At 43.2% G+C, this 14,309-nt stretch overlaps 1 protein-coding gene across 1 annotated transcript in view; it reads left to right on the top strand.

The window, feature by feature from the left end:
* LOC308512321 (centriole and centriolar satellite protein OFD1-like) overlaps positions 1-13,240 on the top strand; it is a gene marked incomplete at both ends in the record, with an annotated part of 142,593 nt that extends 129,353 nt beyond the window's left edge. The window contains 3 exon segments of the mRNA XM_081082101.1: positions 3,374-3,525; positions 4,181-4,333; positions 13,175-13,240. Of these exon segments, the coding sequence (XP_080938227.1) occupies positions 3,374-3,525; positions 4,181-4,333; positions 13,175-13,240 (371 nt within the window).
* Positions 13,241-14,309: the final 1,069 nt, after the last annotated feature.

Here is a 14,309-nt window from a genome sequence, read left to right as displayed (position 1 = left end):
TAATTAGGTAGCTACAAAGTACAGTCATGCACCATTTAATAGCAGGTATATATTCTAAGAAATGTGTCCTTCGGGAATTCATTGTTGTGTGAACATCAGAGTGCACTTTTGTAAATCTAGGTGGTACAGCCTCCTGTACATCCAGGTAGCCTATTGCCCCTCCGGTGCAAGCACATACAGCATGTTACTGTACAAAACAAGATTAAATCAAGCACAGGAGAAAATGACGCCATCGAGAGATGTAATAAACATGAGGTATATGAAGTTGCTGCCCATATAACATGGGATGCTGTTTCACAGCACACTTTTCTTTATCATTAGAAAAAAAAAAAAACCACTATAAAACAGTGATTAAAAGGGTAGTGTAGTAAATACATAAACCAGTGACATGGTCCTTTATTATATTTATTAAGTATTAGGTACTAGACGTAGTTGTATGTGCTGTACTTTTATATGACTGGCAGCACAGTGGGTTGGTTTACATTAGCATCTCCATAGACACGGGAGTAATGCATTGTATTACATTACCATGTGGTGATAGCCACACCACTTAGACAGTAGTGATTTTTCAGCTCCATTATAATCTTACCAGAGGCCTGGTGCATGATTTTGGGGGGTCCCTTGGCCTGGCTGGTGAACAGGGCCATCTTGTCCACTCCTGATCGGGGCCTACTGGCAGGGGTGGGGTCGCGGGAGCAACCATGGGAAGTTGTCTGGTCGTGGGAGCTTGGCTGTGGGAGCACACTGACCACCAGGGAGCAGATTCTGCCTTGAGCATCTGCCCTCTGGTGGTCAGTGCACATCATAGCTACCGGCCAGTCTTAACCGTTGCTTGGACTTTTATATAGAGAGAAGATGGGACCACTGTCATATATGTGGTCTGTTGAACGAAATGTTGTTATGCAATGCACAGCAAAGATATAGTCCTTTTTTCTTCTTTATTGTTTAAAGTCAGCAACCAAACAGCATTTCTATTTTGAGATTGCTATTCCATGTGATAAAGTGATGGCATTTAGGTCTGCAAGCAAGAAGAAGATTGCATTTCTGCCTGTGAAAATGATCAACTGCCTCCTCTGGTATTTGAATTTCATGACCAGGAGTATGAGTCCGAAATGACTGTGTTGTTTCTGTCCTGTTAGCAAAAACCTTCAAAATCCTTTGGTGAACCTATGAATTTGTCTCTTAGCATTGCTGGGGGGAAAGTGTAGCCTACAAAAGTTTAGGCTCTTCCAGAGCCAGAGGAGAAAGGCAAGCATAGCCATCTGTGGGATTGACATTGAGTTAAACCTGTGACAGGTGAGGACTTTTGCTTTGAGCTACAGGGAATAGACAAATAAAGCCTGGAACAATAGATGTAGAACAAACAGATTCATGTGGTTGTGAGAAGGCAGGTACAAAATACTGTGTAAATGTGGTGGTGGAGAGGTGTCACTTTAGGAATACTGTTTTACTTAGTGGCTGTATCTTGTATTCCTTAGCCAGAAGTGTGCTAAGGTTCCTTCTTATCCACAACCTCACCAGCACTTATTGTATGACTTATTAATGGTTGCTATTCTGGCTGGTTTGCAGTGGCACCTCATTGTCATTTTAATTTGCATCTCTCTAATAATTAGTGACATTGAGCCTATCTTCATGTCTCTTGCCATTTGTATGTTGTCTTTGGAGAAGTATCTATTTAGATTTTCTGTCCACATTTAATGGGGTTGTTTTTCTTTTGGTGGATTATAGGAGTACTTTATGTGTTTTGGAAATTAACCCCTTACCATATGTATTATTGGCAAATATGTGCTCCAATACAGTGGATTCCCTTTTCATTTTGATGCTGATTTTTTTTTGCTTTGCAGAAGTTTTTTTAGTTCAATGTAGTCTCATTTGTTCCTGTTTCTCAAGAATGTTGAGGCTAGGGGACCCTACCCCCCTCCCTATGTGGGAGTCTGTTCTGTGGTACTCTTTCCCCCTCCCTACTTTGGAGTCTGTACTTGTTCTTTAACAAATCTCCGCCTTTGCTATACCGAAAAAAAAACACACAAAAACAAAAACGAATGTTGTGGCTATTTTGGGGTCTTTTTCAGTGTTCTGTATCTCATTTGAATGTTCAGAACATTCAAATTTATATGCAAATATAAATTTTTTGCATATTTCTAGATCTGTGAAATATGCACTTGGCATTTTAATAGTGATTGCATTGAATCTAAGGATTGCTTTGGATAGTAGGCACATTTTAATGATATTAATTCTACCAGTCCATGAACATGGTATATTCTTCTGTTCGTTTATCTCTTTTTTCAGGGTCCTGGGCGCTTGCTCAGTGGTGGGGTTGTGTGGGAGAGGTGGGAGGAAGTGAGTATTAGGTTAGGGAGAGATTGAAAGCAAAGCACAGAGCAAGGGAGGCACAAATATACCCAGGTAGCATGAGTCTGCTGCTGGAGGTGCAGTGTTCCCAGTGCAGAAGTAGTGTACTATTTCAGGTCAGTCCGGAAAGAAGGTGTGGACACCACCAGAGCAGAGACAGCAACAGAAATCCAGGTCTTCTTTTCAGGAAATGAAGGGTGCTGCTGATGGTGGTTGCTTGAAGGCAGAGAGACTGATGTCAGGGTGAGCACATTGATTAGGTTATTTCAGCTCAGCTGTCCAGGTAAAAGGTGAGAGGTAGTCTTATTGCAGTATCTGGGGGAGTTAGAGCCTGTAAGCCCTGGTGGATGAGTGAATGTAGTGTAGAAAGGCATGATAAAAAGGGACAGGAATTATAACTTCAGGTCTGAAGCTGATGCTGTGGGATTTCCAAGTGTTGATGGTAGGGAACTGGCCAGAAATGCGGATGAGACTCGGGGAGGGATCTGTGCTAGAGAAAAAGATGTGAGAATGATCAGGGCAGAGGTAATAGCTAAAACTCCAGGAAGGGATCGGCCCAGGGCAAGTGGGAAATGTTGGTAAGATGACTAGGGGGGTTCAGGGGCGGGGTGCTGGTTTTGTACTAATTTTGTACTGTTCTGGGCGGGAGAGGCTCGATTGCTTTTGTGGGAATTAGGGGAAGAGTTATACAACTGCTGTATAAATACAGACTAATGTTTAAGTTAGAATCCTAAATAGAGAGTTACAACTGAGGATAGAGGCAGAAATGCAAGGCTTGCGAAGGGCAGAGTACAGAAGAAGGGGTGAGGAAGATAAGGAAATGTGTTGTGGCAGGAGGACAGTTGAAGTTGTTCATGGCAAGGGTGACTTGTTTTCATCTAAGTAAAGTAAAAGGCAGATGCTGTGCCAGGTGTGGGGCTGGAGGCTGCGAGACCATGAAGATGGATCAGCAGGCCAACACAATCAACTGAGAGTTGAGCTGTCTCCCTGGGCCTCTGCTCTTTATTTTCTGTCTCTTTAGGTGCAGATGAGAAAGAAGTTAGAGAAGAGAGTGAAGAAGAAAGAATATGGAACCTGCTGAAAGAACAGAAGCTGAGAGAAGAAAGAAGGCAGAATGAACAGAAAGCTTTGGAAAGAGAACGGAGAAAACTAGAAAAACTGGATCGAGAAAAGGTATAATAAGCATAGCTCAGTTCTCCATGCTAGTAGGTAACTTTTAAAAAGCTTGCTGCAGGCATCCCAATCCTCTCCTGTGCTTAAGCCCACTGAAAAGGGCTGTACATGGGCATAATAGGAGTCTCATAGGAAAAGGGAGCTTTGCAAGTCTGTGAGCATGCATTCTCATGTTCCTGAAAACACACTCGGAAAGGAGATGGACTCTGCTTTGCTGTAGAACTTCCCTGTGTAAGGGGTTTCAAGGTCAGCTGGCTAGTACCAGAAGAAACTGGGGGAGGTGGCTGCCAATCTGGTGGCTTCCTCAGGCTGCCCTGCCCTCCTCCCTCCTCATTGTCTTTGACTTTCTATGTCCTGATTCTGGTCCCAGGCAGATGGATTACCCTGCTACTTCTCATGCCTGCTGGACCTTACGTAGATTAATCTTCTGTATCATGTTCCTTGAATTCCTGGCTCATTTGATCTGGAACACAGACACTTTAGGCACAGTAATTCCTATTCTTCATTACATGATATATTTGTGCCACTTTGATAGTAGCAACGAATGAAACAGTTTTCTGTCATGCACATGTCACATAAAGAAACAGAGTTATAGTACTATGTGTTTTTAAAATGTATATGTGTATCTCCTATTTTGCTGGTCATCTATTTACAGCAGATTATTGAAGAGTCTTTCAAGACGGAAATGGAGAAAGAATTAGAAGTGAGTGCTCAGGAAATGAAAGACAAATCTGTTTGTGGTGAATATGCTTTAAAGAAATACATGCATATCACCCAAAAGGACCAAGACCTGAAGAAGGTGGATAAGGTACTGATGCTATGGACCAGTGGTCTGTATGTGAGGATGTGAGGGCTTCTGTGGTTTGTTAGAAAACCTTGGGACAGGAGTTGGAGACAAAAGGTAACAGCAGAGGAAATCCAAAATTCAAATGGAGCCTCAAGTCGTATGTATATTACACTTCTGACAAAATGTTATCTCCTTTGCTTGGGCCAAAGAGTGAACAGATCTTGATTGGTAAGGTTTGTAAAATTGGAGCTATCTCATTATTTTCAGAACAAGAATGAAAGTGCTATCAATGAAAAACAAATGGATTGGTACTATCTGAGACATGAATTCTATATAATAAAATCCTAATATGCAAATGGTTGAACCGCAGAATGACCAGTCATTATGATGGGCACTGACCACCAGGGACCGATGCTCAATACAGAAGCTGCATCCTGGTGATCAGTGCGCTCCCATAGGGCTCATGGCTGGCGAGCGCAGCGGTGGTGGTGGGAGCCTCTCCCACCTCTGTAGCATCGCGAAGCGATCAGTGGGACATCCCCCGAGGGCTCCCAGAATGTGAGAGGGTTCTGGCCGGGCTGAGGGACCCCCTGAGTGCACGAATTTCATGCACTGGGCCTCTAATATATTACATAAGTCTAGAATACTATGGCTATTGAGAATGCGCACAGGACAGTTAGAGTGCTTGCTAAATTTCACATCTAAAAGTCAACGTTTTGGACTCAAATTATATTTAGGCAGTCCTCGGGTTACGTTGAACTCGATGTATGTTGTTTTGCGGTTACATCACTATCTCCCATTTACAGTGTTAATAAAAAAAAGTTCCGTCATTTCGACATATGTACATATGTGCTTTGTTTTTTATTATCTGCCACAAGTAAAGGTCAGGAATTGTTATCTTGCTTTAATTTTTTTTTTTCACTCTTTCACTTCATTACTGCTGTGTATGTGCTCCATGTGAGTGATGTAGGTGATTCTATAGGTGGGTTCCGACTTAACGGGGAAAATCGCGTTATGTCGCGATATAACCCGAGGACCTACTGTATATTTCAAAAAGTTTTCAGCCCAACCAGCATGGCTCAGTGATTGAGTGTTGACCTATGAGTCAGAAGGTCACAGTTTGATTCCTGGTCTGGACACATAACCCAGGTTGCTGGCTCGATCCCCAGTGAGGGACGTACAGGAGGCAGCCAATCAATGATTCTCATTGCTGATGTTTCTATCTCTCCCTCTCCATTCCTCTCTGATATTTTATTTTATTTTATTTTTTATTTTAGTATTTTTTATTGTTTTATTGCTTAAAGTATTATAAAGAGTATTACATATGTCTCCTTTTTTTCCCGCCCTTGACAATCCCCTGGCCTCGCTTACCCCCAGTGTCTTATGTCCATTGGTTATGCTTATATGCATGCATACAAATCCTTCAGTTGATCTCTTGTCACCCCTCTCCAGCCACCCAGCCCTCCCCGGCTTTCCCGCTGTAGTTTGACAGTTTGTTTGAGGCAGCTCTGCCTCTGTATCTATTTTTGATCATAAGTTTATAATGGTCTTTATTATCCATAAATGAGTGAGATCATGTGGTATTTTTCCTTCATTGACCGGCTTATTTCACTTAGCATAATGCTCTCCAGTTCCATCCATTCTGTTGCAAATGGTAAGAGTTCCTTCTTTTTTACAGCAGCATAGTATTCCATCGTGTAGATGTACCACAGTTTTTTAACCCATTCATCTACTGATGGGCACTTAGGCTGTTTCCAGATCTTACCTATGGTGAATTGTGCTGCTATGAACATAGGAGTGCATATATCCTTTCTGATTGGTGTTTCTGGTTTCTTGGGATATATTCCTAGAAGTGGGATCACAGGGTCAAATGGGAGTTCCATTTGTAGTTTTTTGAGAAACTCCATACTGTCTTCCATAGTGGCTGCCCCAGTCTGCATTCTCACCAGCAGTGCACGAGTGTTCCTTTTTCTCCACATCCACTCCAGCACTTGTGTTTTGTGGATTTGTTGATGATAGCCATTCTGACAGGTGTGAGGTGGTACCTCATTGTTGTTTTGATTGGCATCACTCGGATGATTTCAGTGACTTTGAGCATGTTTTCATATGTCTCTTGGCTTTCTGAATGTCCTCTTTTGAAAGGTGTCTATTTAGGTCCTTTGCCAATTTTTTGATTGGATTATCTCCCTTTTATTAAGTTGTATGAGTTCCCTAGTTGGAGATTAAAAACTTATCGGTGATAACATTGGCAAATATGTTCTCCCATGCAGTGGGTTTTCTTGTTGTTTTGTTGATAGTTTCTTTGCTGTGCAGAAGCTTTTTATTTTGATGTAGTCCCATTTGTTTATTTCTGTTTAGTTTCCAATTCCATAGGAACTGTATCGGTGAAGAAATTGCTTTGGCATATGTCTGAGATTTTGTTGCCTTTGGATTCTTCTAATATTCTAATGGTTTCTGGTCGTATATTTAAGTCCTTTATCCATGTTGAGTTTATTTTTGTGTGTGGTGTAAGTTGGCGGTCTAGTTTCATTTTCTTGCATGTATCTGTCCAATTGTCCCAACACCATTTATTGAAGGGACTATCTGGACTCCATTGTATGTTCTTGCCTCCTTTGTCAAATATTAATTGAGAATATTGGTTCGGGCCCGTTTCTGGGCTGTCTGTTCTATTCCATTGATCTATATGTCTGTTCTTGTGCCAGTACCAGGCAGTTTTGAGAACAGTGGCTTTGTAATACAACTTGATACCTGGTATTGAGATCCCACCTACATTGTTCTTTCTCAGGATCGCTGCAGCTATTTGGGGTCTTTTTTCATTCCAGATGAATTTTTTGAGAGTTCGTTCTAGGTCTGTGAAATATGCCATTGGTATTTTAATGGAAAGTGCCTTGAATTTATACATTTCTTTGGGTATTATGGACATTTTAATGATGTTGATTCTACCAATCCAAGAACATGAATATTTTCTGAATAGAGGTCTTTTACCTCTTTAGTTAAGTTTATTTCTAGGTAGCTTAGTATTTTTTGGTGCGATGGTAAATGGGATTGCTTTTTAAGTCTCTCTTTCGGTAAGTTCACTATTGGTGCATAGAAATGCCATTGACTTCTTGGCAGTAATTTTGTATCCTGCTACATTGCCAGATTCATTTATTAAGTCTAATAGTTTTTTGATGGAGTATTTAGGTTTTTTTTATGTATAATATCATATCATCTGCAAATAAAGACAGTTTTACTTCTTCTTTTCCAATTTGGATGCCTTTTATTTCTTCTTCTTCTTGTCTAATTGCAGTGGCTAATACTTCCAGTACACTGTCAAACAGGAGTGGTGAGAGTGGGCATCCCGGTCTTGTTCCTGTTCTTAGGGGAAATGGTTTTAGTTTTTGCCCATTGAGTATGCTGTTGGCTGTGGGTTTGTCATATATGGCTTCTATTATGTTGAGGTATGATCCTTCTATTCCTACCTTGCTGAGAGGTTTTATCAAAAATGGGTGTTGAATTTTGTCAAATGCTTTTTCTGTATCAGTTGATATGACTGTGTGTTTTTTTTCTTTCAATTTGTTTATGTGGTATATCATGTTTATTGATTTGCGGATATTGTACCATCCTTGCATCCCTGGGATAAATCCTACTTGTTCATGGTGTATGATCTCTCTTATGTACTGCTGGATCTGATTTGCCAAGATTTTGTTGAGGATTTTGGCATCTATGTTCATGAGGGATATTGGCCTGTAATTCTCTTTCATTGTGTTGTCTTTACCTGGTTTTGGAATTAGGGTGATGCTGGCTTCATAAAATGAGCTTGGAAGTGTTCCTTCCTCTTTAATTTTTTGTAGTAGTCTGAGGAGGATAGGTTTTAGTTCTTCCTTGAATGTTTGGTAAAAGTCCCCTGTGAAGCCGTGTGGTCCTGGGCTTTTGTTTGCTGGAAGCTTTTTGATGACTCTTCAATTTCTTCCATAGTTATTGGCCTGTTGAGATTTTTAGATTCTTCCTGATTGAGTTTTGGAATGACGTATGTTTCTAGGAATATGTCCTTTTCCTCCAGGTTGTCTAGTTTGTTGGAGTGGAGTTGTCCATAGTATTTTTTAACAATCATTTGTATTTCTCTGGGGTCTGTTGTTATTTCGCCATTATCATTTCTGATTTTGTTTATTTGGGTCCTCTCTCTTTATTTCTTGGTGAGCCTGACTAGAGGTTCAACAATCTTGTTTATCCTTTCAAAGAACAAGCTCTTGGTTTCATTGATTTTCTGTATTGTTTTTTTTGTCTCTATGTCATGTATTTCTGCTCTAATCTTTATTATCTCCTTCCTTTTGCTCCTTCTGGGCTTTCCTTGTTGCTCTCTTTCTTATTCTTTGAGAGGTAGTTTTAGATGATTTACTACCATTTTTTCTTGTTTGTTGAGATAGACCTGTAGAGCTATAAAGTTCCCTCTCAGGACTGCTTTCATTGTGTGCCATAGGTTTTGGATTGTTGTGTTTTCATTGTCAGTAGTTTCCAGGATGTTTTTAATTTCTTCTTTGATCTCATTGGTAACCCAATCAATATTTAATAACATGCTATTCAGCTCCTAAGTGTTTTTATTTCTAAGTGTTTGAAAATGTTGAGTTGTTTTTATTCTAGTTTATTTCTAGTATCATGCCCTTGTGGTCTGAGGAAATGCTTGGTATGATTTCAATCTTCTTGAATTTGGGGAGACTTTGTTTGTGACCCAGTATGTGGTCTGTTTTTGAATATGTCCGATGAGCACTTGAGAAGAACGTATATTCCGTGGCTTTGGGGTGAAATGTTCTGAAGATGTCAATTAAGTCCATCTGATCTAGTGAGTCATTTAGGATTGCTGTTTCTTTACCATTTTTTTTTTTTGTCTAGAGGATTTATCCAGTGATGTCAGTGGTGTATTAAAGTCCCCTACTATGATTGTATTGTTGTCAGTCTCTCCCTTGATATCTTCCAGGAGTTTTTTTTTATGTATTTGGGTGCTTCTGTATTGAGTGCATATATGTTTTTCAGGGTTAAATCCTCTGTATATTCAATCCTTTAGTATTATGAAGTGGCCTCCCTTATCTCTTATTATGGCCTTCACTTTGAGGTCTATTTTGTCAGATATAAGTATTGCTACCCCAGCTATATTTTCATTTCCAGTTGCCTGAAAGATATTTTTCCATCCCTTCACTTTCAGTCTGTGTGAGTCCCTGATTCTGAGGTCAGTCTCTTGTGGACAGCAAATGTATGGGTCATGTTTTTTGTTTTGTTTTTGTTTTTGTTTTTGTTTTTTTTCTTTTTATCCATTCAGCCACTCGATGTCTTTTGGTTGGAGCATTTAGTCCATTTACCTTTGAAGTTATTATTGAAAGGTACTTGTTTGTAGCCATTTCTATTTTTTCTGTGTGTTTTCTTTCTGAGCTTTTTATTTCTTCTTTTTACACTGATCCCTTTAGCATTTCTTGCATTGCTGGCTTGGTATTGATAAACTCCCTTAGCCTTATTTTGTCTGTGAAGCTTCTTATTTCCCCTTCAATTTTGAATGATAGTCTTGCTGGATAGTGTATTCTTGGATTCATTGCTTTGCTTTGCATCACTGTGTAAATTTCCGTCCATTCTTTTCTGGCCTGATGTGTTTAGTTGAGAAATCATATGATAATCTAATGGGAGATCCCTTGTATGTAATTTTCCGTCTCTCTCTTGCAGCCTTTAAGATTCTCTCTTTGTCCTGAACATTTGCCATGGTAATTATGATGTGTGTTGATGTGGGTCTTTTAAGGTCACCTTGTTTGGGACTCTCTGTGCTTGTGTGACTCTTTTTTCTTCCCCACCTCAGGGAAGTTTTCTGATATTAGTTCTTCAAATAGGTTTTCTAAGTCTTGTTCCTCTTTCTGTTGTTCTGGCACCCCTATTATTCGCATGTTGTTTCGTTTCATGTTGTTCCATAGCTCCTTTAGGCTCTCCTCCTGTCTTTTAATTTTTTTTCGCCAATTGCAATTCAGTTTGGGAGTTTTGCTTCCCTGTCTTCTAATTCGCTAATTTGGTCCTCTGCTTCTCCTAGTCTACTGTTGAAACTTTCAATGGTGTTTTTTATTGCAGCTATATCTCTCTTCATTTCTTCTTGGTTCTTACATAATTTATTGATTTTTTTTATCTGTTTCTTCTTGCTTCTTGCATAAGTTGTTGAGTTTTTCCTTCATCCGGTTTATGCACTCTAGGACCCTTAATCTGAATTCTTTTTCTGTCATGCATGCCTCGGTTTCACTTAGCTGCTTTTCTGGCGAGTCCTCCTTCTCTTTCTTTCGGGGGTTTCTTTGTGTACCCATGTTTGATCTCACCGACATATCTAGATGTTGAGTCATTCAGCGACTGCTCCTTGGGTGGCAGTGGCTCCTCGGGCTGTGGTTGCTCCTCTGGCGGTTATTGTAGCAGCTGCTCCTCAGTTGGCAGCAGCTCCTCTGGTGGGTGCTGTTCACAGTTGTGGTGGCTCCTCTGGCTGGTGGGGGGAGGCTTCACACACAGAATCTGTTCCTGAGACAGAGGATGTGCTGATCACGAAGCTGCTGTTCCTTGGTTGGGGCTGGCTACGCACGCAGCTGCTACTCCTTGACCTGGAGCGGACTGCTCACGTGGCCGCTGAACCTTGATTGGGGGCTGGCTGCATGCTGCTGTTGTTCCTCTGTGGTGGGCTGCTTGTGGGGCTACTGCTCCTAGTATCGGCTGCTGCTCATCAGACAGGTGCAGGCTGTTGTGGCTCTGCTCCTCCGGTGCATGCTGTGTAGAGCTGCCACTCACCAGATGTGGCCGGTCTGCTCATGTGGTTGCTGTTTCTTGGACCGGGTTCGGCTGCCGCTGCTCCTCGAATGGGGCCAGGCCACTTGCAGAACTGCTGCTCCTCGGATGGGCACACAGCTGCTGTTCCTTGGATTGGGCAGGCTGCTTGTGCGGCTGCTGCTGCTTGGACAAGGGCAAGATGCTTGTTCAGCTGCTGCTCCTCGGACAGGTCAGACTGCTCATGTGGTTGCTGCTCTTCGGATGGGGAAGCGGGCTGCTCACACAGCTGCTGCTCCTTGGATAGGGGCAGGCCACATGAGGCTGCCTCTCTTTGGCTCGACGCAGGCTGCTCACGGGGCTAATGCTCCCTGGACAAGAGTGCACCGCTCACATGTCTTTTGCTCACGTGGTTGAAAAAATAATGTGTACAGAAGTAGGAAATAAAGGAACAAACAACAAAAAAAGGAGAACAAAGAAAGAAGAAAGAATAAAAGCAACAAACAAAAAAAAGGGGGGGGAACAAAAAAGAAAAACAAAAGCTAACAAAATAATAAATAAAATTGAAAAATTGAAATGTCATTCCTTTGGCTGGGTTAAGATCCCAGTTTTCTGGAATGTCTGTGATCTTCTGATATTTTCAAAATCATTTTTTTAAGAGTTTCAGAGAAATCAAAATCTACACTAATAAAAGAGAAAAATGGTAATTGGCGTACGGCACTACCCTTTTCATTGGGTAATCAGGGCTATATGCAAATTAACTGCCAACTGAGATGGCAGTTAACTGCCAACAAGATGGCGGCTAATTTGCATATGTAGGCACATGCAGGGAGGCGAAAGGGAAAGCAGGAAGAAGCTCCCTGCCACTGACAGTGATGGGAAACCCAGGGGGGAGCTAAGAGGTGGGGGGCAGTTCAAAGGCGGCCCTGGGGCCACCTTTGCCCTGCCCCCCAGCCATGATCTGAAAATCAGGCGCCTTTGCCACCCTGGCCAGTGATAGCAGGAAGTAGGGGTGGAGCCAGCGATGGGAGCTGGGCACGGTCGAAACTGGCAGTCCCGAGAGCTAGGGGTCCCTTGCCTGTGCCTAAAGCGGAGCCCATGATCGCGGGTCCCTGCTACCCGAGCCGGATGCCTCAGCCAGAGGCGTCCTGCAGGGGCAGGGGCGGAGCCCGCGCGATGGCGGCGCCCCCCGCTGCCACTGCGGGTCCCCGCTGCCCGGGCCGGATGGCTAGGCCAGGGGCGTTAGGCCTGGGCAGGGGCGGAGCCTGCAACCACTGGGAGCTGGGGGTCCCCTGCGCAGGCCTAATGCTTCGGCCAGAGGTGTTAGGCCTGGGCAGGGGCAGAGCGGGGGATCACGGCGCTGCTGCCGCTGCGGGTCCCCGCTGCCCCGGCCGGACGCCTCGGCCAGAGGCATCAGGCCTGGGTGGGGGGCGGAGCCGGGGATTGGGGGGATATGATGGTCCCCTTGCCCAGGCCTGAAGCCTGGGTCAGAGGTGTCAGGCTTGGGCGAGGGGTGGAGCAAGCGATCAGAGGGAGATGGGGGTCCCCTGCCCAGGCATGATTCCTGGGCCAGAGGCCTCAGGCCTGGGCGGGGGTCAGAGCCAGTGATCGGGGGGAGATGGGGGTCCCTTGTCCAAGCCTGACACCTCTGGCGGAGGCGTCAGGCCTGGGCAAGGGGCTGATCAGGCGATCGGAGGGTGATGGGAGTCTACACCTCTGGCCGAGGCATCAGGCCTGGGCAAGGGGCAGAGCCAGCAATCGGAGGGGTCTGGGGGTCCCCTGCCCAGGCCTGACGCCTGGGCCAGAGGCATCAGGCCTGGGCTGGGGGCAGAACCAGTGATGGGGGGAAATGTGGGTCCCCTGCCCAGGCCTGACGCCTCTGTCAGAGGCGTCAGGCCTGGGCAAGGGGCCGATCCTGCGATTGGAGGGTGATGGGGGTCAACGCCTGAGGGCTCCCAGTATGTGAGAGGGGGCAGGCTGGGCTGAGGGACACTACCCCCACACACACACCCGGTGCACGAATTTCGTGCACCGGGCCCCTAGTTGTTTAATAAAATTAATACATTAATACACCTCTAATTTCAAAATTATTCTTTCTCCTCTTTTCAGAGCTCAATAAAGAGTGTCAGAGAAGACTCACAAGTGGACAAGCTGCTCCCTAGTGATAAAGATTAAAGGTATCCTTTCCCCAACATTGTGTTCTTATGCAAATCATTCATCACATTGCTGACTTTGTTAGCCCAAGAGCATTGTTCATATGTTGAGGTCTGCCTCTAAGAAACTATTGAATTAATCAAAATTACTGACTGCCAAAAGAATCTTTTACATTTTGAAGTTATGATATGGCTACTGATTAGGAAAGGAATGAGAACATTAGAAAGGTCCCCTAATGAACTGACAAGAATTTAACAAATTTTTAAAATTTTTGTCTTTCTCTAATTTAGTTTCACAGGGCTGTCTCATGAAGAACCAGATGACTTCTGGTAACCACCTGTGTTGCCCAGCTTTTTTCTCATGTAACACAATGTAATAAATACAATTCTCAATAAAAAATGTTTGTTTAATACAGGGTGGTTTCTTTTTCATCATTTCATTTGGTACTCTAGTGTATAAAATTAAAAATAATCAGAATTTCTCATACTTAGACCTTTCATTACACTAGAATGAGCTGTTACGTGTTTTTTTCCTCATTTTTGTGTTAGATATTTCTTTGAAAATCATGTTATTGGTCAAATTTCCGGACTGCATTTTGGTCGTTTCTTCTGTGTTCCTTGCTCTCCAGAGTTGGGCTATTGCCTGTCAAACCAGAGGCCATCTTCCCCAGCACCATCCTTCTGATTTGTCCCTCAAAATAAAGACAAAGGTTTTTCATTCTAGGTGCCAGAAACAGCATAGTACACTGGGCTTTATTTCTGACATCTTTGTCTTGAGAATGAACCCAAACCCTGAGAAGAAAAGGTAACAGTTACTGAGCACTTACTGACTGTGTGTCAGGTATTCTTTAAACTTGTACCTGTATTAACTCACTTAATGCTCATATCAGCCATATGAAGTGTGACTGCCTGCATTTTATAGATTAGGGAACGTGGGACACAGAGGTTAGAGACTTGACCAAGGTCTTGTGACCATCCAGTTGTGCAGCCAGGACCCAGGTGTCTAGACCAGCATCGCTGCCTCTAGCCTGGGCTGTGCTGGAGCTGCTTCTATGGAATACATCCCAGGACTGGGAATGGCTCAGCCCCTA

The sequence above is a fragment of the Myotis nattereri genome, assembly GCF_964212035.1.
Source record: "Myotis nattereri genome assembly, chromosome: Y".
Classification (NCBI taxonomy): Eukaryota; Metazoa; Chordata; class Mammalia; order Chiroptera; family Vespertilionidae; genus Myotis; species Myotis nattereri.
The sequence above is the reverse complement of the archived record's forward strand: the minus strand, read 5'-3'. Positions and strand labels throughout refer to the sequence as shown.